The sequence below is a fragment of the Pezoporus wallicus genome, unplaced genomic scaffold, assembly GCF_028554395.1.
Source record: "Pezoporus wallicus isolate ANWC-B61680 ecotype Strahan unplaced genomic scaffold, APGP_CSIRO_Pwel_v1 contig_8188, whole genome shotgun sequence".
NCBI lineage: Eukaryota > Metazoa > Chordata > Aves > Psittaciformes > Psittacidae > Pezoporus > Pezoporus wallicus.
Genome location: NW_026640104.1, coordinates 456,317 through 481,085, shown reverse-complemented (window position 1 = coordinate 481,085; position 24,769 = coordinate 456,317). Strand labels below are relative to the sequence as shown.

The 24,769-nt window shown below is 50.4% G+C and overlaps 1 protein-coding gene across 4 annotated transcripts in view; it reads right to left on the bottom strand.

The window, feature by feature from the left end:
- The window catches only part of FAM53B (family with sequence similarity 53 member B), a 47,559-nt gene that overhangs the window by 2,941 nt on the left and 19,849 nt on the right, over window positions 1-24,769 (bottom strand). For all 4 annotated transcript variants that reach the window (XM_057417374.1, XM_057417375.1, XM_057417376.1 and 1 more), the window contains exons 3-4: window positions 21,768-21,819; window positions 11,390-12,105 (exon numbers count right to left, since the gene is read on the bottom strand). In XM_057417374.1, the coding sequence (XP_057273357.1) occupies window positions 11,390-12,105; window positions 21,768-21,819 (768 nt within the window). The remainder of the gene's footprint in view (window positions 1-11,389; window positions 12,106-21,767; window positions 21,820-24,769) is intronic.

Sequence of the window (24,769 nt, the reverse complement as noted above, 5' to 3'; positions counted from 1 at the left end):
CCTGAAAGTCAACAGCCCTCTCAGAAGTGCAAATCCCTTCTACAAACAAAACTCTGGCACTTCTGAGAACCTTCATTTTCCTCCTGCTAAAGGAGCTCATCTCCCAGCCCCGGTGCCTCCCTGGGCTTGGTACCCAGGCACGGGCATGCCAGGATGCTGCACAGCACTTCAGAGAAGGAGATGGGTGATGTCCATAATGATGAATGAAGGAGGATGCAACCTAGAGACCAACAAAACAGGCTCACGGCATGCTCTTCCCATCCAAACAGAAAGTGCTTCCAAGCTTGGACATGTCTTGGAGAACAGCCATGAAGGTACTTGACTTCCAGGGATATTTTGCATTTTATTGGACTTTGGCAAGATAACCAAGCCAACATTTTCCCTGCTCAAATCCACACACGCTGCAACCCAGTATCTTCCACGTGCAGCGCTGAGTCACAGAATCATTAGGGTTGGAAGGGGCCTTTGGAGATCATCTAGTCCAAGACCTGGAGTCATTCCAGGTAGTACTTTTACCTTCCCTTGAAAGAGGATGGAAAAACCCTTCCGATGGTGCCATTGCTCCCAGTGCTGCAGCTCTCAGAGGAAGGCCACGTGCGGAGGCGCTCCCTGTGACGCAGGTTTGACGGTGATCAGCTCGGAAAGCAAGTTTCCACAGGCACTGGCTGTGGCAAGATCCCATGGCTCACCTTCCCGGTGTGGGGAGTTGCAACGGTGCATGGATGAACGCGCTGGGGAATGGTACCCTCAAGATGAGATAACCGGCACTAGCATTGCCTGTGCTGGCTGTGGATCAGCCACCGCCATCAATGCAGTGTCTGTTCTCAACCCATCAGGAGTTTTTTACTCATATCCTAATTTATTGGGTGAACCCAGCGCGTTCTGCAGTGCCGAGCTGCAAAACTGGGCAGTCGAGTCCTCCATTGAGATGAGCCAAAAAGCAGTCTGGGTGGCACAATGTGGTCCTTGTTTTCCCATGGACAAGGCAGCCCTGGACCCCTCTAAGCTTCTCCAAAACCTTGTCCTTTTGTGCCAGACCAACCGATATCAGGGTGTCGAGCATCTCAAACGCTGCTGGTCTCAAGGAAACTGTGGCAATGCAGACACCATCATGGATCTGACGCATGGAGCAGTGGCCAGATTGCTTCTGGCCATCCTGACCTCACCCAGCAAGCATCTGTCATGTACCTTCCACCCAAAACACCTTTACTCACATCCACAGTAACCCATTTAGGACCATCTGAGGTGCTGTTTTTTAGTCCCTAGCTCTCCCCAAAGCTTCATGGACGATTCCTCAGGGAAAGGAATAAAATGGGATGATGCTAAAGCAACCACCTGAAAAATCATCTATACATACAAATAAGAAACCCTTGGCCACTTGGGATAAGACATGAAGCTGTCAGATGACCTCTAGAACAAAGCCCTTCCTGAATGGTGGTGACCAAACTTAGGGTACATCTCCTTCCTTCAGTGATGCTCCACACTGTGCAGGGACCCCAGCTAAAACGCAGGAAGGCTGAAGGAGCTCATTCATCCATCCTTTTCCTCCCTTCGAGCATGTGTCCCCACTGGGGACAGGGTCTGGATGCTGGCAGCCCCAACAACAAGCGAACTGAAGAACACAGCAACATGTATCACAAAATCCCCAGCAGTGAGCTTTTCCCTGATCCCCATCCCTGCAGACACAGTGCATGTGTTGGAATGAACACTGGCAGGATTGTGATCCCCACGGTCATCCCAGCTTTTGCGCAAGCACTCTCTGTGTCATTCCACCCTGCCAGGTGACTGCCTGGGGAAGGTGTAACGCCACAAGCTGTCAGCACCACCGGCCTGACCTACCAAGCTGTCAGCACCTCCTGTGTGCACACTGGGCTACAGTTGCTTCATAGAGCTCAAAATAACCCGGTGCCAGAAGGAAAGGGGGAAGCGGGCAGTGAGCAGTGATGCTCTGTGCAGGGATGATGCGCCTGTGCCAGCCCTCCCCATCAGCAAACACACCTCTGCTGGGGCTCCTCTAACAGGCTTGGGTTTAAATCACTCTCCGAGGCAAACATCGGTAAAACACCTTCAACTTATCATCTATTACCTGCCACTTGTTCATTTCATACAATCCCAGACTGGTTTGTGTTGGAAGGGACCTCAAAGCTCACCCGGTTCCAACCCCCTGCCACTAGAGCAGGTTGCTCCTCGTTTTCAGGCTCTTCCTTGCTCTTCTCTTCTCTTTTGCTAAGGAAGAGTATTTACATAGCCCCGATCCTAATTTTGCCGTAACAGGCACCAGTGCTTAGATGGTGCATGGGAAATCTTCAGCTTTAGCTGTTTGGTGTGAAAAACAGCTTTCAAGAGCAGGCTCAGAAATATCTATTATCCCACCACGTCACTTCACACCACACTGTTAAACAAACAACCCAAAACAAGGCAAGAAGGAGGTTTTAAGTCAGTAGTATTAGCGCTGCCTTTGGAGCCTGGGGAGTTAATTTGGGTTTAGTGCAGTTTTGCTCTTGTCTTTGGGGCTCTGTAGCTGCCCAGTGACAGTGAGGGTGTTTAGTGAGCTGCTATAAATGCAAAGGAAAAGGTGTTATATGGGCCACTGACAGGAATCCCTCTGGTGCTACAGAGCCCCAGGGACATGCTGGAGAGATGAATCCCAGAAACCATGGAGGAATGCAGCAGGCATAGCTTGTGCAAAGGGTCAGAGAGCAGTGATGCTCTCATGGGGTTCAATCCATGCACAGCATCCCGCAGCACCCCACATGCAGGACTCAGTCCCAGTGCAGCCTCCCAGCCCATTCCCATTCCCAATGATAATTGGAGGAAATCCTCATTTCCCGCCCAAACCAAATATTTTCCCTAAGACAATGAGCCCTTCACTGTGAGTTGGGGAAATGGGTTTGCTCAGACCCGCCATCAGGCAGCCTCATGAGTGATTACTGTGTATTTATGTATCTCCAGGTTGCACATCCCTCTTGCACCCGGCCTTTCACATCCCAAGGGATTGTGGCTGAGCATCCTTAGAGCATCACAGGCTCATGCCAACATGCTCTGCTGAAAGCCTAGCAGAGATGGTGGAAGAAGGGCCATGCTGCTCTCCTCATGATCCTATTGCAACGCCATAGATTTAGCTGGAGTGGTTCTGCCATGAGCAATGAGGACCCTGAACCCAGCTCATCCCCAGAGCAGGCAAAACTTCACAGAATCATGGAATCCCAGACTGGTTTGGGTTGGAAGGGACCTGAAAGCTCATCCAGTTCCAACCCCTGCTGTGGGCAGGGACACCTTCCACTAGAGCAGCTTGCAACCTGGCCTCGAGCGCAACACACACGGAGCAGAATCAGCACACAGTGACTGATCCAAGGTGATAACAGGAGCCTGCTTTTCCCCAGGCATCAAATTAAGGTTAGGATGGATTAAAGATGTGAGGGGCATAAGTAAACTGGAGTCATGTTCCTGTAATTGCCCCTGGGGCACCTGCACCCACTGCTGCACTGTGGCCTCCTGCAAAGTAAAGGCAGGTTTGAAATACAAGTCACTGCTCTGACACAGTCTCCATTCCAGGCTAACGCTGAGCACCTTCCCTGTGAAACAGAGAGGGAACTGCCCTCCTGGGTTATTTAGGGCCACCTCCTGAAATGCTTTGGGAGGCTTTTGCAAGAAAGAGGCTCCCAAAGAACTGTTCTCATCATCACCACTACAACTCTGCACTGAAAAGGCTCCCCAGTGCCCAAAGGAGCCGTTCCCACCACTGCACTGCGCCTAGCACAGATCCAAACCCTGCCCCCTGCTCCATCCTTCCAATGCCAATAACATCCTGTGGCAACGGATGAAGCACCTTCAAGGGGAGAAAAACCTGCTGAGATTTGCTGTCTGCAAATCCCGATGCCACTGCATCCTCCTGGACCATGGCAGGAAGCAGCGAGCCTGGAAATGTCCTGGAATGCTGGGGTTTGGGTGGTTTATTTAAAACAGAACAACCACTCTTGGCCACTGCTTTTGAGCATGTTAACTGAGTCAAGGATGAATCCCTGTGCCTTATAAAAGCTGGTTTTTGGGTCTGTGTAGCACACGAGCCCAGGGAGCAGAGGGTTAAACAGCAGGCCATGGACCAGATGTGCATCTCTGGGATACAACTGGATTTTGTCCGTGTTTGGGGCAAACACTGCCAAGCTTTGTTTGCATTCCCAGCCCTGTCCTTCCATGTGAGCACGAACAAGGGTGCAGCACCCAACCCTGCATCCCCGGGCCCTGTGGTGGGATGGAGCTGGGAGCAGAGGATGGAACTGGGAGCAGGGGTGGTAGGACATGGTCCCTGGATACCAAGGGACCCTTCAGCACTCAGACCCCCATTGCACGAGCAAGGGATGCTGCTGGAGGAGCCTGTGTGCACAAGCTCCGTTCCATGCTGGAAAAGTAATTTCATGGCAAAACCAGCCATGTCCCAGAGCACAGCGCGTTTCTTGCTTCCACAGCTGAATTTATTTTCAGCCCATTGTGTCTGGTGAGTCACAGATTCATAACTGGGGCAGATGGGACCACTTTGACTGTAAAACCAAAACAATGGATGTCATGGCATTCCACGTTATTGCTATTAAAAGCTCTGACGGGTGACTAAAATAGAGGCTGCTGCAATAAATCAGCTCCTACAAGCATCCTCTGACTTTAAAGCGCCTCACATGAAATGGGCACTCTGGGGCTGCACTAACAAATCAGCCCTTTATAGGGAGATGGATCTTTCCTTCATGCTGCTTCTGGCAGCAATAGGACCTGGTACCTAAAAGCAAGGTTTTATTGCTGTGGTAGCACCCAAATGGCATCCTACATGAGCCTCAGGAGCTTGGGGATAGGGGTAGGTGAAAAAATGCATTGTCTTTATTGGTCCATTTGGGAAACTGAGGCAGGGAAACCTCAGTGAGTAGCACTTGGTCTACCCTGTGTTGGTGGACACCAGAGATGAGGTTTGCTGCACGTCAGTGAATAGACAGTTGTTTGTCAAAGGAACAGGGAGGGGGAGAAAACCAGAGGAGCAAACATCATTATGAACCTCATTTCCAATCTGAACTTGGATTTGTTTTAACTGCTTGTGCTTTAGATACATAAGTAGCAGGGCAATGAATAACGACGGCTGCACGTGGAAGAGCCTGACCAAGTCAAAACCAGGCACCCTTCGAGGTCCTCTGCGCCCTCCAAACTGATGCTTTCCTTTGCATCCTGAACCAAAGGCTTTTTCCCACCAAGCCACAAGCTGACCTTTTGGAGGCTCTCGTTCGTGTTTATTTAACAAACACCAGGGCTTGGGAGCTGGAATCTGTCTCAGGAGTTACATCAACAGCAATCTATTTCCTGGGATACGTCTGGAATTCAAAGCCTCCCGTTTTTCACTACCTTTTGGCAATATTTGCCGCGGGCTCAAGTGGGTGCTGACGCTGCTCCAAGGTCACTGCTGCCCCTCCTGCCTTCACCAGCAAGGCTCCAACTGCCAAAGCCGGAGCAGAAAAACTTCTTAGGTGAAAATGGAGGGAATTTTACCCCTCGAGGAAAGAGCTGGGTCGTCAGGGAGGAGAGGTCGCTTCTCCTGTCCCGCAGTTTGAACTTGTCCCCACTCAGCATCAAGACCAACCCAATACGTTTCCAACTAGAGGGCTGATTTATTTCAGCTTTGGGAGTGTGCAAGCTCCTTTGTGCATGGATCCTCATGGAAACTGCCATTATTCCGTAGTTTGGAAGGGAAAACAAGGCAGGGGACAGCCCGCTCCCAACCATCAAGAGCATTACTGATGTCGAGAGAGCTGGGCTGGTTCAGTCTGGAGAAGAGAAGGCTTCTTAAGGGGAGACCTTAGAGCAGCTCCAGTGCCTAAAGGGGCTGCAGGAAAGCTGGAGAGGGGCTTGGGACAAGGGCCTGTAGGGACAGGCCAAGGGGAATGGCTTTAACCTGCCAGAGGAGAGACTGAGATGAGCTCTTAGGCAGAAGCTCTTCCCTGTGAGGGTGCTGAGGCGCTGGCACAGGGTGCCCAGAGAAGCTGTGGCTGCCCCATCCCTGGCAGTGTTCAAGGCCAGGTTGGACACAGGGGCTTGGAGCAAGCTGCTCTAGTGGAAGGTGTCCCTGCCCATGGCAGGGGTTGGAACTGGGTGAGCTTTAAGGTCCCTTCCAACCCAAACCAGTCTGGGGTTCCATGATTACACACCCGCTCCTCTGGATCTCCATCCCAGGCTGAAGGTGTTTTTAATGCTGAAAAACACACAAACCACACAACCACACATCAGGAGGACGGTCTTGTGATCCTTGGTGCAGATGACTCCATCCTCTGAAGGCACGTGCTCCTTGAGGACAATGAAGTTACCCCATGAACGGCACTGTGTGCCCACAGCAGCCACTGCGCAGCATGAATAGCCCCGTTGTACCCAGCATCTCAGCACCCTTCCCGTAACAGGCACCTTTCAGGCACAAAGTCTGCTCTATAACAAGTCCTTATCAGGCACACCCAGTGCTTCATCCTCACCACCTTCTGAGCTGGTGTCCACTGCTGCCAGTGCCCTCTCCTCCACCCTTCACAGCTATTTATGATGAACTCATAACCACAGGATACAAGAGCATATTGTGCTTTAATTGCCTTATCGTTCTGTAGCCGCTACTCTCTGTCCCATATACTATAGGCCACGCTGTACAATACAGAGCTTCATGGAGAAGTAGTCTGCCAGCTGTCTGGGACTCCTCAGTGTACATGGCTAAACCCTCACAGGAAAGGAAGGAGGTTAGAGAAAACTCAGGTGAAGAAGACATTAGTACAGTATTTGTATGAGAGACGGAGCTCTTCAAATTACAGATGCTTTGAAGGCTCACAGAGAAGCCAAACCCTTGTGGGAGCCATCAGAAATTTAGTTTCTCATAGAATCCCAGCCTGGTTTGTGTTGGAAGGGACCTCAAAACTCATCCAGCTCTCACCCCTTGCTCAGCGCACCCACCCTCCATCCCCCAGGCACGTCCCTTAAAGCTGTTCTCTCTGTATGCACACAGGGAGTTTTCCACGCCCAGAGGCTGTTCCTGCACATGCCCCAAGGAGCTGGTGGGGCTGAACCTTTCCTGGAGGAACATGGACTGAAAGAGGAGCTTCACCAGACCTCAGCTGCTGGTGCCCTTCGCCTGGACCCTGATGGACTCCACGTCAGGACTGCATTACCATGGTGATGATCTTAACCAAACCGCGGCAAAACAAAGGTGCTGACTCCGTAACAAGCAGGACTGAGCTGGTAAGCTTCCTGAGAGCTTTCTTCAAACTCTTTTGCCACAGCTTTGCCATAGATTTATAATAAGGGCTTCTTGTGCTGCAGGGCTGGATCTTCACACTGTGGAATCCTGGAATGGTTTCTGTTGGAAGGGACCTTAAAGCTCATCCAGCTCCAACCCCTGCCACGGGCAGGGACACCTTCCACTAGAGCAGCTTGCTCCAAGCCCCTGTGTCCAACCTGGCCTTGAACACTGCCAGGGATGGGGCAGCCACAGCTTCTCTGGGCACCCTGTGCCAGCGCCTCAGCACCCTCCCAGGGAAGAACTTCTGCCTAAGAGCTCATCTCAGTCTCCCTTCTGTCAGTTATACAAATATGACTTGTTATATATATATATATAAAATATATATATATACCACTTATACATATAGGTGATTTGCTTAAAAAACATCTGCAAGAAGGACAGCTGGGTCTGGAAATGTGCTATCTCAAATGAAAATCTCTCAGGAACACCCATACCAAAGTGTTACAAGGCAGGAAACAGAAGGGGCAGGAGATAGCGAGGGCTCATTCTGCCGCTGCCGGGGACGACTGCAAACTGTCACTCAGGCGGCTGTCACTGCTGTGACAGGCACGTCACATCCTCACATTAAGCCTGTGTGAGGACAGCAATCTGCTCCACCAGGGCTGGCCATGGCTCTGCTTGCCACAGATGACTCAGACAAACCCGCTGCTGCAAGGGTTCCGGCACACAACACCCCAAATCCTGTGGGAAACGCTGACATAGAGATGGTGGAAAGTGGTGGACATGGAGGTGGGCCATGACCAGTCCCCAGGTCAACACATAGCAAGGTACCCTTTGGAGAAGAATCAAACCAGACCACGGGAGAGGAAAACCAAGCAGGTGTCTCTCCATCACAAAGCATCCCTGGGAGACTGCTTAGCAAATCCATGTTTTCTCACCCAAACAGCTTCTCCTGGTGCCTTGCAAAGGGTGAAAGCACCCGTTCTTGCCAAAATCAACCCAGCCAGGACAGCTGGGTTCCAAGCCACCTCCTGCCACCCTTACAACATTGCCCGTCTCCCACATTTTTGAGGTGCATCCACACCAGCTCTTTGAGAAACATCCCAATTCATGGGGAAATCTAACCCTGACCATTTCTAAGCACAGCCTGCCTTATGGACACAGTCACTGGAGCTGCAAGACCAAGCACTGCACCTAGGAAGGAGAGCACAGTGCTGCAAGATTAAGCCACACACCAACAGAACAACTGATGGGATTCCAGAGGTTGGATGTTGTCCTCCTCAGGCTTGTGCTTCACATGGAAAAGGGGAATGAAAGCTGACGTTGGAAAGCAAACCCCAAGCCCCGCACTGAAATGACAGGATGGTTGATGTCCTTGTTTAAGGGTGGTCAGGGATGCCAGGCAGCTCCCCTGGTACCCAAGCCCATAGCAACTGTCTTCCTCACATCTCACCTGCCTCTGGACACTGGGGATACATTACACATCACCATCACCCACTTGCTTGAGTATCACCCACCAGGTTTATACCCACTTTAAAGGCCCAAAGCAGAGCATTTACAGGCACTTCAGGCATGCAGAAGGATTTTCATGCTGCTGTGGCTCCTAAAAGTTGCCGTTATTTCAGCAACCACTATGTCCCTGGTTTGGGTTCTGCCTGAAGCCAAAGCCTCTCTGGTTTGATGCTGTGTGAGTAAGTAAGGGGAGTGATACGGGATCACCTCCCCTCTCTGAGCTATGGGAATTGCTGAGAGAAGAGGCAAACCCAGGATTCTGAGGAATTAACAGCAATGTTCTCCCCAGGATTTTCCCTCCTAGCAGAACTTTAACATTTAGGTCTCTTTCTTCATTAGCCCAGTTATGTGGCCATGTAATTGCTTCCAGGAGTGGCTCCCTCCTTTCCTGCCTGGCCTGAATATCCCTCCTGCTATGAAGAAAACACTGCTTTCAGGTCAAATTAGTCCTATTTCGATTGTGGTACCAGGTTTCAGGCCTATAACACATGTGGTTACAGCACAAGCCCAGAATTAACCAATCCACTGCCAGAGCTGGATGTGGATCCAGCACCCAGCACCCTGAGCTCCATTCCCAGGGATTCATGGCATGCCTCATGCCTCAGTTTCCCTATCTGTAAAGTGAATGCTTTGAGTTACACTGGGAAACCCAGTCTGGACACGTTGGCTTTCCTTTGCTTTGACTCATGAGGACCATTGCACACAAGTCATTCCTACTCCGTATAAAGCCAGACTAGAGGACACGTGCAGCCACGCGGACACCTCACCACAATCTCAGCTCTTAACACCTAACTTTCCAGTCTCATCCCAGGAGAGGCATTAAAACAGCCTGAGGGAATACCCAAGCCTGCAGGGCTTCCTTGAGCACACTTATCCCTTGTGTCCTTCTGCCCACGAGGAATTAGTTACTTTTCACAGCATTCCCATCCCGGGGAGGGCTCTGACCGTGCCCCACGCCCCACCAAAGGCAAGAATGCTCACCATAACTTGCCTAATCCTGCTCCTCCCTCTGTGCCAGTCCTCCCACGTGGAGAGCAGCCTGCCAGCACTGCTCCTCATAGCTCAATAGCTATGAAAACCCTGGCCTCATCCAGCTCCTGGCTTCCCTTTCTTCCCATCCTGCAGTCCTAAATCCCTGCCTCCGGGATCCACCCGCTGCCATGGGAACCTAAACCAGGCTGGGTTTCCTCCCTGGAAACTGGTGATGCTCCACAGGATGTACCTTGGGCTGGATCCCAGTCACAGAGTTCCTTGGTAATGGTGGTGCTGGATGTTGGTGGTAGCAACCGCTGGGTATTTAGCCACCCAGCCTGGATCAGCGGGTGAGGAGAGGATGGGAAAGGGGGTGCCCATTGCTCCTGTCACCACCAGCACTGGGGCAGATGCCAGGTAATCCCTTCCCCATTCCTACAGTGCTCATGCCTTGCACCAAGGGGCTTTGGGACCCTTTCTTTATGGTATCTGTGCTTGCAGAGGCTGAGTAACCTGATTTTTGTAATCCTTGGGTCACCTGCCCATGCCAAAGCCATGTTCTCAGGGTGCCCAGAGAAGCTGTGGCTGCCCCATCCCTGGTAGTGTTCAAGGCCAGGTTGGACACAGGGGCTTGGAGCAAGCTGCTCTAGTGGAAGGTGTCCCTGCCCGTGGCAGGGGTTGGAACTGGGTGATCTCTGAGATCCAACCCAAAGCAGGCTGTGATTCTATGGTTCGATGATGAAAATCAGGGCAGATGCTCCCAACATGGCTGCCTCCAGGATGAAGCACAGCAGATAGCTGCACTAAACCAAAACCAGGGGTGAGTTTTCTGGCCAGCAGAAGGAGATAGCCCACCATGGGAGGTGGCCAGGGTGAGCTCCCTGCTCCCACAGTGGCAGCCCTGGGGTCTTCAGCCCCCCATTATCTCTATCTTCTGCAGCACGGGTGGTGTCATTGACTTTACAACTATAAACTGTTGATGTGGGAAATGCTGAATCATGAAACTGCAGAAAGAGAAGCTTCATGAGTGTGAAATGGAAAGGTTGCTCACACTGTCCTTCAGTGCATCATCTCTCTTTGGCCCTCACCAAACTCCAGTGACTTGGTTTTGCAGGGAGAGGACCCGGGAGCAAACCCCTCCCCAGTTCATGGCTCAGATGTGTTATCTGGTTCTGTGCAGCAGATTGATGTGGGAGGTTGTGCTCTGTGCTTGCAACTGAATATGAATATGATAACATCTCCAGAGTGGAAAATTACAGAGGCTAAGATATTCATACTGTAGCAGTATGAATTCAACTCCTAACGGGGCCTAGGTTAGGTGCCTTGGGTGCTGCCTTCACCTCTCCATGGCAGCAATGGGGCTCCTCTCTCCTGAGCTCAAAAACGTGGGGTTTAACATAATCCTGCTGGAAAAACATGCCAGGAGGAAACGATGCCATGGTGGGATCAGTGTGGAAAACTCAGCACAGAACAGCAATGTGGGAATTTCTTAAAGTAATCCATTTGGAAGGGAATGTGTTTTCTCCTTAGACAGAAGGATGCGTTTCCCCATCACATCTGCATCACTCCCATCCTTAGGAGGACGCAAAAGGAGTTTTATCAGTGAACAGCATCACCTCAGCGCTGAGCCCCATGCGCAGGACCAGCCCCACCACCTCTCACCTGCGTCATCTTGGCAAGGTCCAGCGAGGGCCGTTGCTCCTGAACCTCCTCCGGTCTCCGCCGCTTGACGCCAACCTTTTTGTCATTCAGGACGCAGGGCTGCGAGCGGCTCCGGGACAGCCCCCCTGCCCGTCGGCCCAGCTCCGGTGTGGAGGCAGGAGTGCTGCTCGCCGATGGCACGCAGTACTCCGAGGAGGAGAAGTGGTCGTGAGAGCAGGACAGGGACCTCTGCATGTCCACCCCGCGCCCGCCCGTGGCTGATCTCCTCGGCTGGCACCCCAGGCGGCTGCTGAGGGCGGGATGCTCGCAGCACAGCGGGTTGGACCGCGACGGGAGGCTGAAGCTCGAGCTCCTCTGCATGGTGGCGAAGCCATTGGAGTAGCGCTGCACGCTGCCCCCGCTGTAACAGCGCCGCTTCTCCACCGGCGTCCAGACCTTGGAGCCCAAAGGTCTCCAGGAGGAGCCACAACCGGACATCTCATCCGAAAAGGAGAGCGAGCGGCACTGGCGCTTGCTGGGGGGGGCCGAGGGGTTGCCATGGGGGTCGCTGAGGCTGAGGTCTTTGATCAGGTTGGTGACGGAGCAAGTGGTGGCTGTATCCCTGGGCCAGCGCGAGCCCTCCTCGCCCTTGTCCGACAAGCAGTCCCAGATGCTGGCGCCCGGCTGCTCGAGCTGGAGTGGACATTTCCTGCTGAGATCTCTCCATCTGTCATTTTCTGGTTCAGAAAGGAGAGGGGAATAAAGGAACCCAAGTAAGAAACACACACGCACAGGCGTTAGCATTCATTAATTCGGCGATCCGCTTTCTACGGCCGTAAAACAAAAGGAGCGGCATATGGGATGCTCTCCTGAACAAATTAACTCTTGGAATATGGTTTTCCAAACTGCCAGCAGAGCGGTTGCTGCGGTGTAGATGGAGAGGGAGACAAAGTGATAATCGCAGCAGGAGCAAAGCTGCTAGGAGAAGATCAAAACATGCCTTTGAGTCTCCAGATTGCACTAGCTAAGGGAAATGCAGCAGTATAAAATGTATGGCCATTGCCTTAGCTCTGTGCTAAGTCATGTCTCACACGCATGTGGTTTGTCCTGGGTTCCACAATGAGTAATTGCCTGACGAGTTCCCCAGAAAGATGTAGCACTGTTGGGGTGAGATAGCCCTCAGGGGACCTGAGGACCTGAGCAGCCTTCCAGTATCTGAAGGGGAGCTATAGGGATGCTGGGGAGGGACTCTTCATTAGGGACTGTAGTGATAGGACAAGGGGTAACGGGTTAAAACTGAAACAGGGGAAGTTTAGATTGGATATAAGGAAGAAGTTCTTTACTGTGAGGGTGGTGAGGCACTGGAATGGGTTGCCCAGGGAAGTTGTGAATGCTCCATCCCTGGCAGTGTTTAAGGCCAGGTTGGACAGAGCCTTGGGTGCCACGGTTTAGTGTGAGGTGTCCCTGCCCATGGCAGGGGGGTTGGAACTGGATGATCTTAAGGTCCTTTCCTACCCTAACTACTCTATGATTTTATGACCAAACACCAGAAGGAGATGAAATAGAAGTTGGGATGGTCCTAACAGCTACAGGGGTGATCCCACCAGCATCCCGCTACCTGTCATAACACAGAAATCCCAGCAGGGCCATCAGAGCCTATGGGAAACCAAAATCAACCCGACACCGATTGGGCTGTCCTGCTTTCAGACACTGCTAAAACAGCATTGCTCCAGTGGAACCAACTGACGCCACTGAGGCTCTGAGCATCTCTCCCAGACCGACCCAAAGACACTGTGCAAAACAGGGGGTGCATATAACAAGCTCAAGATGGCTGATAATATATATGGGTGTATGCACATACATATAGATAAGATAGACATACAGATAGATATAGATATATAAAATAGATGCATGATAAACCTCCAGCAAGTCTTTGCAAGATGCTGTCCTTAGGTCCCTGTTGTGAGGCTCATTGTCCATGTCCTCTCTGTCCCCCACATCTGGGTGCTCTGGCCCAGATACCCCTGGTCAGTTACCCTTATGAAGCACGAAAGAACTCCAACTATACTGCAGCAACCTGGGGTCAGCATCTCTTTGGGGCTGCCTTGAAAACCCCATGTGTACCTAGCACAGCCAATTGTTTGCATTTCTTTAACACACATAACATTGAAATGTTTATTTAAAGGAACAAATTGATTAATACACTTATTTTAATACACCTTTTTAAGATGTTCTCCCTCTCTTTCATTCAGCTTATTTACATGGGAATTTGCCCTGCAAACCTGCCTTAACAGTCTTCCAACAGAGCACAGAGCACAGTGTAAGATGGTGGTGATCTGTTGCATGGGTTTGGGGTTACCCTAAAGATATTCATTTTATCAGATGGGTAAAGAACCAAGAAACTTGCACCTTGGCCTGAAATGTATGTAGCTACGGGCATGGTGCAAAGTCTTCCATGTGGGAAGACTGCAAACCCAGAGGCAGCTGTATCCAGAAATCCCACTGATGACTGTGTCCAAAGAGAGGATTAAGGGTGATGACCTCAGCCCCACACACATCCCACTGACAATAACAGAAGTAGCACCAAGGCCTGGTTCCCCAGGCTCCCTGCAGGCATTGATACTCAACAGGAAAACCATGATAGAAGAGGACAACCCCATCGGCTGTGCAGTGGAAAAAAGTCATCACCAAAACCAGTCACCAGTTCTCCGTAACTGCTGCTGTGAACAGAGCACACCGTGCTTGCTGTTGCTGCCAAGTTTCATATGATCATATCTAAATCATGCAAGGCTTCGTAGGGGTTTTGGGGTTTTCCACTCTGGCAAGTGAAGGATGAAGTAAAAGCAGTACTCAGCCCACAGCTGTAGGTACCAGGCTGATAGGGAAGATGCAGCAGTGCAGAACATTTCCAACCAAGGCTCGGTTTCAAGTCAGGAGGTCAGATTTGAGGTGCATAGCGCACTCTTGGCCACTATTCCCATTTCTCCCTGCATCCAGCTGCCACCAGAAGAGCTCCAGCCCCATCCCTCCCTGGCTCTGCCCTCAGCAACCACACAGCATTCCAACAGTTGCTGTCCCCATTGGAATAAACACAATGGAAAGTGTGAAATCTGCGCTAAACAACTACATCTATGGTGAGATCTTGATTATCTTCCCCTCTGCATTATGCTGCCAGCAGAGAGATTCCTCAGGTCAGGTCAGCAGACAAAAGGAACAGAAATAGACGCCAAGTTTTCGTGGCAAGCTGCCACCATCCTCCAGCCGGAGGCGGCACGTTGTACAAAGGGTCTTGGTGAGGAGGATACAGGACACCTTCCTCTTTCACCCCTGCTGCAGCACAAACAGCCATAAATCTTCCAAACCCTGCAAAGACAGCGGGAACTGCACCGTTATCCCCAGCAGCAGCTTGGGGTTATTTGCTCTTCCCCTTGCACTGTGAGAGCTGGGTTTTGGCAGGGCAGGAGAAGACCATGGCACAGCCCCGCCAGAAACACTGATGGGTCCCAGGCTACCACAAAACCCAGAAAATGGGGATTTTAGAGCAAATAGAAAACTTTTCAGCCTGAAACAAGTTGGACATGGGGCAGTCCAAGAGGTAAGCATGTAATTGAGGGAAAAGCCTCAGCAAAGCCTCACAGAGGAAAAGGTGCTGGTTTCTCTTCAGGTTTTAAGACTTAGCTGTGAGCTAACAGCTGTTTAGCTGTTGGAACAAGCCCAGAGGAGGCCATGAGGATGATCAGGGACTGGAGCACCTCCTGTATGAAGACAGGCTGAGGAAGTTGGGGCTGTTCAGCCTGGAGAAGAGAAGGCTGCGTGGAGACCTCAGAGCAGCCTTCAAGTATCTGAAGGGGGCCTATAGGGATGCTGGGGAGGGACTCTTCATTAGGGACTGTAGTGACAGGACAAGGGGTAATGGGTTAAAACTTGAACAGGGGAAGTTTAGATTGGATATAAGGAGGAAATTCTTTACTGTGAGGGTGGTGAGGCACTGGAATGGGTTGTCCAGGGAAGTTGTGAATGCTCCATCCCTGGCAGTGCTCAAGGCCAAGCTGGACAGAGCCTTGGGTGCCATGGTTTAGTGTGAGGTGTCCCTGCCCGTGGCAGGGGGGTTGGAACTGGATGATCTTAAGGTCCTTTCAGACCCAAACCATTCTATGATTCTGTGACTAAGACTCATATCCTGAGCAGGCTGATAATGACAGCTGCAGAGGAACCATTAATACTGCTGCACATAAGCGTGTATTCATTTTTTCACATTACAAACCTCAGCCTGGTTTACTCCAAGGCAGTGATTTGTTCCAGGATAAAACCCACCACGAGAACCTCCTGGTTCACAAGTGAGTCACTTCTCTGGAAAACCCTCCTTTGCCATCTGGAAAAACGATAGGAGAAGCCATACAACCAGAGCATGATGTAAGTGGGGCATGAGGGGCTCTTCCCCTGTTTGTGCCCTTGGATGAAACAGCATCTTCCTTTTGGATTTTAACTTAGAACTGCTAAGACGAAAACTTCAAATCACCCAGAGAGCACATCCAGCACATTTCTTTCGAGATGTTTTGAGCTGTAGATCTGTATTTCCAGGGTGAGGCTACACAAAGTGAATTTCCTGGCGTCTCTTTGGTTGTGCAACAGCTTTCCAGCTTCCAAGACACAGAGGGGTGGTATCAGCAGCCTGGGGAAAACTGAGTTTCTTGTCCTGCCCTTTCACAGGATCACAGAATGGTCTGTGTTGGACCTTAAAGCTCATCCAGTTCCAGCCCCTGCCATGTGCAGGGTCACCTTCCACTAGAGCAGGTTGCTCCAAGACCCATCCAACCTGGCCTCTGGCCATGGCAGCAGGAGCCTGAACCCTCTTGCAAACCATGCATGAAGCAGCAGGAAAGAGAGACAGGCACGAAGCACCATCCAGTTCAGGTTGGAGCTGCCAGCTCCCAGGCTGCCCAGCCCCAGGGGGAACCAAAACCAAACCATTTCTGCTTTCCAAAGCAAGGCTGTGATGGCTAGCTCTGATTCATCCCTAGAAAGGGTGATCTGAGCCCTGGCTCTTGTGTCACTCCCCTAAGCCTGCATGCATTCCCTCTGTCCTGCCCAGCCTTGGGGATAGTTTGGTGGCAGGGCCATTTACCCTGGGGTGATGGGGAGCAGCCCTGCTAGGGATGCTCTATAAAGAAGATGTTGGGTGTCCAACAGCAGGAGCATTTGGGGTGCAGGTGAAGAGTGGCCACCACTGCCCAGCAGGATTCACCAGGCTGGGCAAGCAGCAACAAGCCCTGGCATTAAACCTCACCTGGTTTTTCTCTCCTCTCCATTTTCAGAGACAAACCAGAAGCCACCTGCATGTGAGCAGGGCCCAACCTGCCCTGGGATCACTGACAGCATGCTCAAACACATCCGCACCGCTATCTGTTCCCGAGTTTCCTTTCAAGTAAAACCAAGACATGCACTTGCATGAACCTGTAACAACATCCATCTGTTTTCCTGTGCAACCCTCACCACATCAAACAAACCCAGTGGTCCAGGGGACGGGGCACATCCCAAAATCAAGGAGATGGGTGTTGTCCTCCAAACATCCCCGAGAGCTGTGCACAGCCCCATGGAGAACAGGATCCATCCTCAGAGCATCACAGGCAGCTTTCCAAATGCTGAGCTCCAGGTTTTGCAGGAGCAGCTCATGGAAACATCAGGCACATTCCAGCTTCAGGTGGCCTCTTTCAGTGACTGCTCCTCTGGTGACACAGAGTAAGTTGTAATGACCGCATCTATAACCACAGAGGAGGATGTAAACCCACAGAGCTGACACAACTTTAACTGCAGTGACACAAATCTGCTGCTATAATATTTTTACAGTTCCCTTTTATGCATAATGCATGATCCTTCTGCTCAAGTTCCCTCCACGTTCTTTTCCAGTGAAATAATTTACATGAATGCATTATTTATTATGGCAACTTGTAAAACAATTACAGGTTTCAACCCATTTTCCTTCTCTCCTTTCCTTGGCAGATGAATTCTGTTTGGATCCTCACCCAAACATTTCTCTTCACACAGGTGCGTGGCCAAGTCCCTTTGTCTACATGTTGTTCGAGTTGCATTGCACTCTCCTTGTCCCCATTCACGGGGGAAAAATCAGGCTGCATTTTCCACTGCCCCCTGTTTATGTTCAGGAGTTGATCTGGGCTGCATCAAAAGGAGTGTGACCAGCAGCTCAAAGGAGGTGAACCTGCCCCTTTGCTCTTGTGAGACCTCACCTGGAGTATTGTGTGCAGTTCCGGTGTCCTCAGCATAAAAAGGACATGGAACTGTTGGAACAAGTCCAGAGGAGGCCACGAGGATGATCAGGGGCTGGAGCACCTCCTGTATGAAGACAGGCTGAGAAAGTTGGGGCTGTTCAGCCTGGAGAAGAGAAGGCTGCGTGGAGACCTCAGAGCAGCTTCCAGTATCTGAAGGGGGCCTATAGGGATGCTGGGGAGGGACTCTTCATTAGGGAATGGAGTGACAGGACAAGAGGTAACGGGTTAAAAGTGAAACAGGGCAAGTTTAGACTGGATATAAGGAGGAAATTCTTTACTGTGAGGGTGGTGAGGCACTGGAATGGGTTGTCCAGGGAAGTTGTGAATGCTCCATCCCTGGCAGTGCTCAAGGTCAGGCTGGCCAGAGCCTTGGGTGACACGGTTTAGTGTAAGGTGTCCCTGCCCATTGCAGGGAGGTTGGAACTGGATGATCTTAAGGTCCTTTCCAACCCCAACTATTCTATGATTCTATAAATGTGGAACAAATGTACTGGTTGTAATTAGCTGGTGGCAGTGCCGTGGAGCCTTCCCATTGCAGAAATGAGATTAAAATATGATGTGCAGAGCTTTGCTTCAATGGGAAATGAAAACAACCCCCAAACCTACCGCTGGAGAATAAACACACCAGTGCTGTGGGCTCCTGGTGCCAGCAGCTGGCATTGGAGAGGGAAATTCCCCATCTGAACAGCAAAACGTGCCCTGCTCTTCACCGTGAGCCTCTGGTGAGGTCTCCCTGCTCCAGAGGAGCCTCAATGGATTTCCCTGCATGGCTTTTTCTGTCTCCAGGTTGACTGTGCTTGAAGATGCACCAAGATACTGCTCTACATTAATGGCCTTTCCAAAAATCCCCTGAAATCCCTGAAAATCACAGTTCAGAAACGAGAAGGGTGCAAGCCCTGTGGGTGCTCTTGGGATACAATCAAGGGGCTGGCCTTTCTTCTGGCTTCTTGGTTTTCCTCCATCACCCATGCAGGATGAAATGCCACTTCCACATGAAGAGATGTGCAACAACAAGGACCAAGGCTCCAACCTCTCTGGTATGCTTGCCCCTTGGATGAGAGGTGTTGCCAAGCCATGCCAGTGGTGGAGTGTTCCAAAGGACGTATGAACTGACCCACGCGCTTCATCCATCATCCTGCTCTGCTGCAGCACTCTATGAGGCCAAATTCTGGGGGTGCTTTCCAAGGAAAAAGCATATGATGGTTATATTAAAAGAGCATTTCACAGATGTATGCAGCATCCATTCCCAATGGGCTCAAACCCATCCTCCTCCTCCCTTTTACAAGCAGGACTGTGCGTGCAACACTCTCTGCGCCGGGACTCCCATCCTACATCCAGAGTGATTGCACTTGCAAGCACCTTGTCACAGCCTCAATAAACCCCAGCCTGCAGCTTGCCTCAAAGATAACTTCTTGCTTATGCAGAAACCAGGAGGCCAAGGCTGTCAGCATGTTCCTGCTGAGCTTCTCATACAGGACCAGACTAGTGCAGCCTCTGGTGCTGATCACTTCTTATATACCCACTAGGGGAAGGTAAGGTGATGCTGCCAATGCCTTGTTAAAATAGCCTAAATTTTCTTCTGCCATCCATTCAAAGGCTGAGCAATTTCAACAGAGGAACTCAAAAGTAATGCCCCAACTTTATGTCACCTTCTTTTTCTAGCACAGCCATTCACATGCGACTGCAGGGGAAGAAAAGGGGAGGAGAAAAAGATCCTTATGCCACAGGACAATTCTTATACTTCCAGACGCTTCAAGGAGAAAGGAAAAAATAAGTTGTTGCATTTATGTTTCCAGGCATTTCACCTCTAATCTTCCTTCCAGCAAAGGGCTATATAAAGATAAATCCAATCTTTTTAGTATTATCATCACACTGGCAGGAGTATTTCTTTAAAATCTAAAAATCAGAAGGTTATATAGGCCACGTTGAGAAGTGGATCTAACATTGCATCATCTGATGTATAAGTCTTTCATAATGTCTACTCATATATTGAGTTACATTCCAATCTATAACCAATTTTCAGGCTCTTGATTTGTTTAGAACCTTATGAGGTAAGGTGCATCTAAGATGCAAGGGCTTCAGTTTACTCTTTTTCCCCATGTTATGCCACAGGTAAGCAGGACCCCAGCTGGTTTCTTGGTCATGGTGCATTACACACCCCTTGGGGCTTTGACCCAGCTTCTTCCTTCTGCTTCCTGGAGAATGTGCTCCTGAGCCACCATCCAGGTTTGGATGATGCTCTCCCAGCAGCCTGCCCTGCTGACCCATGGCCACTGGGACCAGCCACAAGCTGCCTTCCTGCCAAAGCTGCCCTTGGCTCCAAAGGCAGCCAGGAGGATCCCATGCCAAGAACCTCAGCCTCTTCCAGGTAAAAACCTGGAAAATTAAGCCAATATCCCCCCATCCCACCAACATCACCCAGTGGACTATAAGTCTCTGCCTTCTGCTGGCTGTGCTGCCAGTCCAAACTCCACTGTGTTCATTTATCTCAGTGCTTTCCACCAACAGGGACTTTACCCTTTGATCTGGAACATTCCCTAAGTTTTGCATTCGGTGCCACTATAACCATAGGTCTTCTTTAAAAAGTCAAGCAAGTCTGATTGTGAGCCACGTTTAGAGACATTAAGAACAACACTCAGGAAGGATGCCTAAAATGAAACCCAAGCTAAGTGATGCCCTTGCATTCTGGAGAGACTGGCTCCTCTGGACTGGGTATGATGAAGCCCATTACATGGCAAGCTGTGATCAAGGAGGTGACATTTGTTCCCCTCGGAAAGAGGATCATTTGGCAGCCAAGGAAGATCAGAGCAGCGCTAGGAAGACACAGAAGGCTTTGTAAAAGCTCTTTAAGACAAGCTGCTTTTCAATTAGGCATAGACTCATCAGATCTGCTGGAGAGCCTGCCAGTGCCGCAGTGCAAGACAAAACCATCTGATCGGGTTTCTTTGTTCCTCACTCATGCTTGACAGGCAGGAGAAAGGGAACGGGCTGTCTCTACCCCTTCTTGACTCAGAAGCTTGTGACTTCCATCTGAAAAACTCCAAATGCTTTCCATCTTTCCCTGCCTCCAAGTGCCCGGAGTTAGCAGAGAGCTTGGGAAATATCTCCTGTCAATGCTCAGGTCCCATTAGCACTAATGAGAGTTGTGTCCATGAGGAAAAGGGGCAGCTCTTTTGTCTGTAAAGTCCTGGCTTTCACAGCAAGCAGCTTGGCTCAAAGTAAAACTTGACCTGCAAGTTTTAATGGGGTTTTGAGACTTAACCGAGTGACTGCTTCCCCCTACAAAGCCCAAAGAGCACAATGTACCAGCACAGCCTCCAGCACTATCAGCATCATGGGCCAAGGCACCAATCCCCCGTCAGTTTTGGGGGCTGTTCAGCATAAAAATTGATAGTAAGCTCTGACATAAAAGTTATTCAACATCCTATACCATGGTTACCATCAAAGGCAAAATTAAGACATTTTCCTTCTTGTTTGAGGCCTGTCCAAACACTTTGTGCCAAGTGGTACAACGTTTTAGTGATAACACTGATATATATTACTTGCACTCTGCCAACAGTTCAAGAGCCATGGTCATGGGCTGGATACTCGAACACAACCTCAGACCCAAAGTGCTTATAATCTCAACTGTTACTGTAAAAATAAGCAGATGTATCAAAGGGGAGGGGGAAGGAGATAAGCAATTCACTCAGCAGTGGTAACTGGCAGAACCTCTGGGAAGGAGGGTGGCATGAGCAGGATGGACACCACTAGCGGGTGGTGGGATGGGTGCCCCTCCATCCACACTGTGTTGGGCAGGTGGGTGATGCCCACCCCAGGGGCTACAGGGGAGTGTTTTGGGGGAGACTGAACTGTTCAGGACATCTTCCCACCTGTTGCTATTTACTGGAACAGGTTGCCCAAAGAAGTGATAAATGCTCCATCCCTGGCAGTGTTTAAGCCCAGGTTGAATGGGACTTGGGTGATATGGTCTAGTGTGAGGTGTCCCTGCCCATGGCACAGAGTTGAAACTGGATGAGCTTTAAGGTCCTTTCCAACCCAAACCATTCTATGATACTATGAAAGCAGGAACGGAGGTGCAGTAAACACAGACAGAAGTGTCTCCTACTTACCCATCACGCCACAAGAGAAGAGGGTAGGTCCTTGACTCATCTTTGGAGTGTGCTGCAAACAACCAGAGAAACCGTTCACTTCCCGCAGACTCGAACGGGGCACCAGAAACCACCCTGCCTCCAGCTCTGACAATGCTACATTGCACCCAGGAGGGAGAAGAGCCTTGGGTGCCCACAATGGTCCTGTTTCAGAAGGGACCAGGGGACAGACCCAGTCATCTTCCATCAATGAAATCCAATTTCATTAACTCTGGGGATGGTGGTGAGGCACAAACTTGCAGATTATGGGTCCTGCAGCTAGTCCTTACCCATGGGAATAGCTGCAGTGAGGTCCCAGCCCCAGGACCCAAAACACTGGAGAAACTGAGTTGGGAGCTGGAATTCAGTGGCAGTTCTGTACTGAATTCACTGACAAGTAAGCAGCAGCAGTGGCATCTGAACCCCGTCCAAGCCCATTAAGTCCTCCCATCTAGGTACAAAACTATTCTATGATTCTATTTAGGTTTTTAAACATAGAGCGTTTCTAAGGCCCTCACCACAGCGCTTCTGGGGAGTCCACATTCAGATTGTGCTGATTTGCACTAAAAATAGGGGGAAATGCAACTATACGGGTGCAAAACAATCCCAGTTGTTTTATATGCTCTTTTTTTCCCCAAGAATTTTCCTCTTGACAGTGTGAGAGACATCATCAGACTTCTAAAAATGGGCATGGACAGTTCTATACGCAATAAATCAATGTCATCTGCAGCTACATGCCATTTCAGCTATGCCTGCAAATCACTTCCATACTAATTGTTCTTTTATTATCCCCCAAAATATCCATATTCTGCTTCTGAAGTGTCTCCTGGCAACACCACTGAGCAAGGCTTTACATCATCTGAGGGAAGCACCAGCATGACCTCTCTGTTCATCCGTGCTACCACGGCTGCGGTTTATCTGGCGTTAGGCCACCACATTCGCACCTTCTCTCCTCATCCACATCTTACACGTTGCTTGCTCACATGAGGATGATGATAATAATAATGTAATATATAATGATAATAATTATAATAATAAATGCTGGAACCTGCTTCCACAGAGCAATCCAATAAAAGGATCCCACTTTATACACATAATACTGTAAACAGTGAATATAGAGGGATGTGGAGGCAGAAAACAACGATGGGATCCAGACATACTGTAAATAAGAGCTGATCATCTTCTTTGGAGCATGTGCCACTTTTCTATGTGTAATAAGGGTATCTCCAGCTGTCAAGCCCCACCTTAGGAAGCAGCAGGTTAGAATTAATCAGGAGACAGCAAGGACAAGCAGCTGTCTCCAAAGAGTGCCCAACAACTTTATGTGACATGTCCCATATTGAGTATAACTCTTTGGGCAAAGCTGGCACAGGGTGCCCAGAGAAGCTGTGGCTGCCCCATCCCTGGCAGTGTTCAAGGCCAGGTTGGACACAGGGGCTTGGAGCAAGCTGCTCTAGTGGAAGGTGTCCCTGCCTGTGGCAGGGGTTGGAACTGGATGAGCTTTAAGGTCCCTTCCAACCAGTCTGGGATTCTATGACCAGATTTTGGTAGGTGCTCCACTGCTCAGACATTTATGTCTTTTAGGCTTTGCTTTTTGGCCTTTCCCATGAAGTCAATGGAAGAACTCTTTCTTTCTTTGGAGGACCAGTCTTTTTGCCCCAGTTCAACAGCCCAGACAACCCAGCAATCCACCTTGTGTAACCAGAACTATCACTGCACTATTGACCCAGCTCCAGGGCTGCAGGAGGCACTCGGCAAACACGTGGGGGCAAAGTTTCTCATTACAGCTCTGCACCTCCACTCCCTGCCATCGGCCAGCCCCAGTGCCCATCCCTTCCCGCAGGAGCAGAAGAAACCATTTCTCATGTGCCTCTGCAGCAAGTTTCCCTCCTCTTGCCCTGCACACCTGCAGGACACAGCCACCACCAGATGCTGCCTCTTGGTGCCCAGAGCAGCAGCCACAGGAGATGCTGCCTTCCCAGCAGGAGCCAGCACTAAAGAAGGGCATTTTTCCAACAGATCAATATCCTTCCTTCCCAAATTTCCCCCTTTTAAGGCAGGATTTAACGCTGCCTCCACCTTGCTTGCCTTCTCTTCCACCATGCGCTCCCAGGGCAGGTTGCCCTTCACCCAGCACACTGCACTATCTGCCCAGGAAGCCCAGCTGGAGAGTTTGTCATCCTCACCAAACTTAAGATATTTATATATCTTTTATGCTCAACATGCCCATTTAGGGCTAATCCTCCCAGATGCTTCCTGCTGTGCTCCTGCACACCATTATCTGAGACTCTCAGTGCAAGAATAGCCTTTTGGTCTAATTCCTTCTCTGGCTATGGCCATCTATCCTGGAGGACAGAGGAGCAAACATCCACAATCAGCTCTGGGCTTTCTCAGCCCCATGGCCTTGCTTGTCCCTTCCAGCATCATTTAGTCTGTCTGCTGCTCTTCACTTGCTCTTTTGTTGCCTGCTCAACCAGTGTGGTTGCATTTGCATCAGTCCAGGCTGCCAGCAACTGTTATGTACTACAGCACTGCCCTTTGCCATCTCACACTCAATCCTGCTCCCCACTTACTCATCCATCTATTAATGATGAGCATCTGTTCACTGTTGGTGAAGCAACTTCTCACCCATGTTATTCAAGGTGTTGATATAATGTTTTTTCTATTGTTTATTTCATTGCATGCTTACTGAAATTCATATATGCAACAGCCACAGCACTCCAATCAGTCCCTAATCCCCTGCTCCTTGGATATTAATGCAGCTCGGTAGAAAACAGTGCTATAAACCATCTCCTGTGTTCAGCTTTGGGGCAACAGGAGCTGTTGGAGTGAGTGCAGAGGAGGTCATGGAGATGCTGCAAGGGCTGAAGCAGCTCTGCTCTGCAGCCAGGCTGAGAGAGCTGGGCTGGGTCAGCCTGGAGAAGAGAAGGCTCCTGAAGGGGAGACCTGAGAGCAGCTCCAGTGCCTGAAGGGGCTGCAGGAAA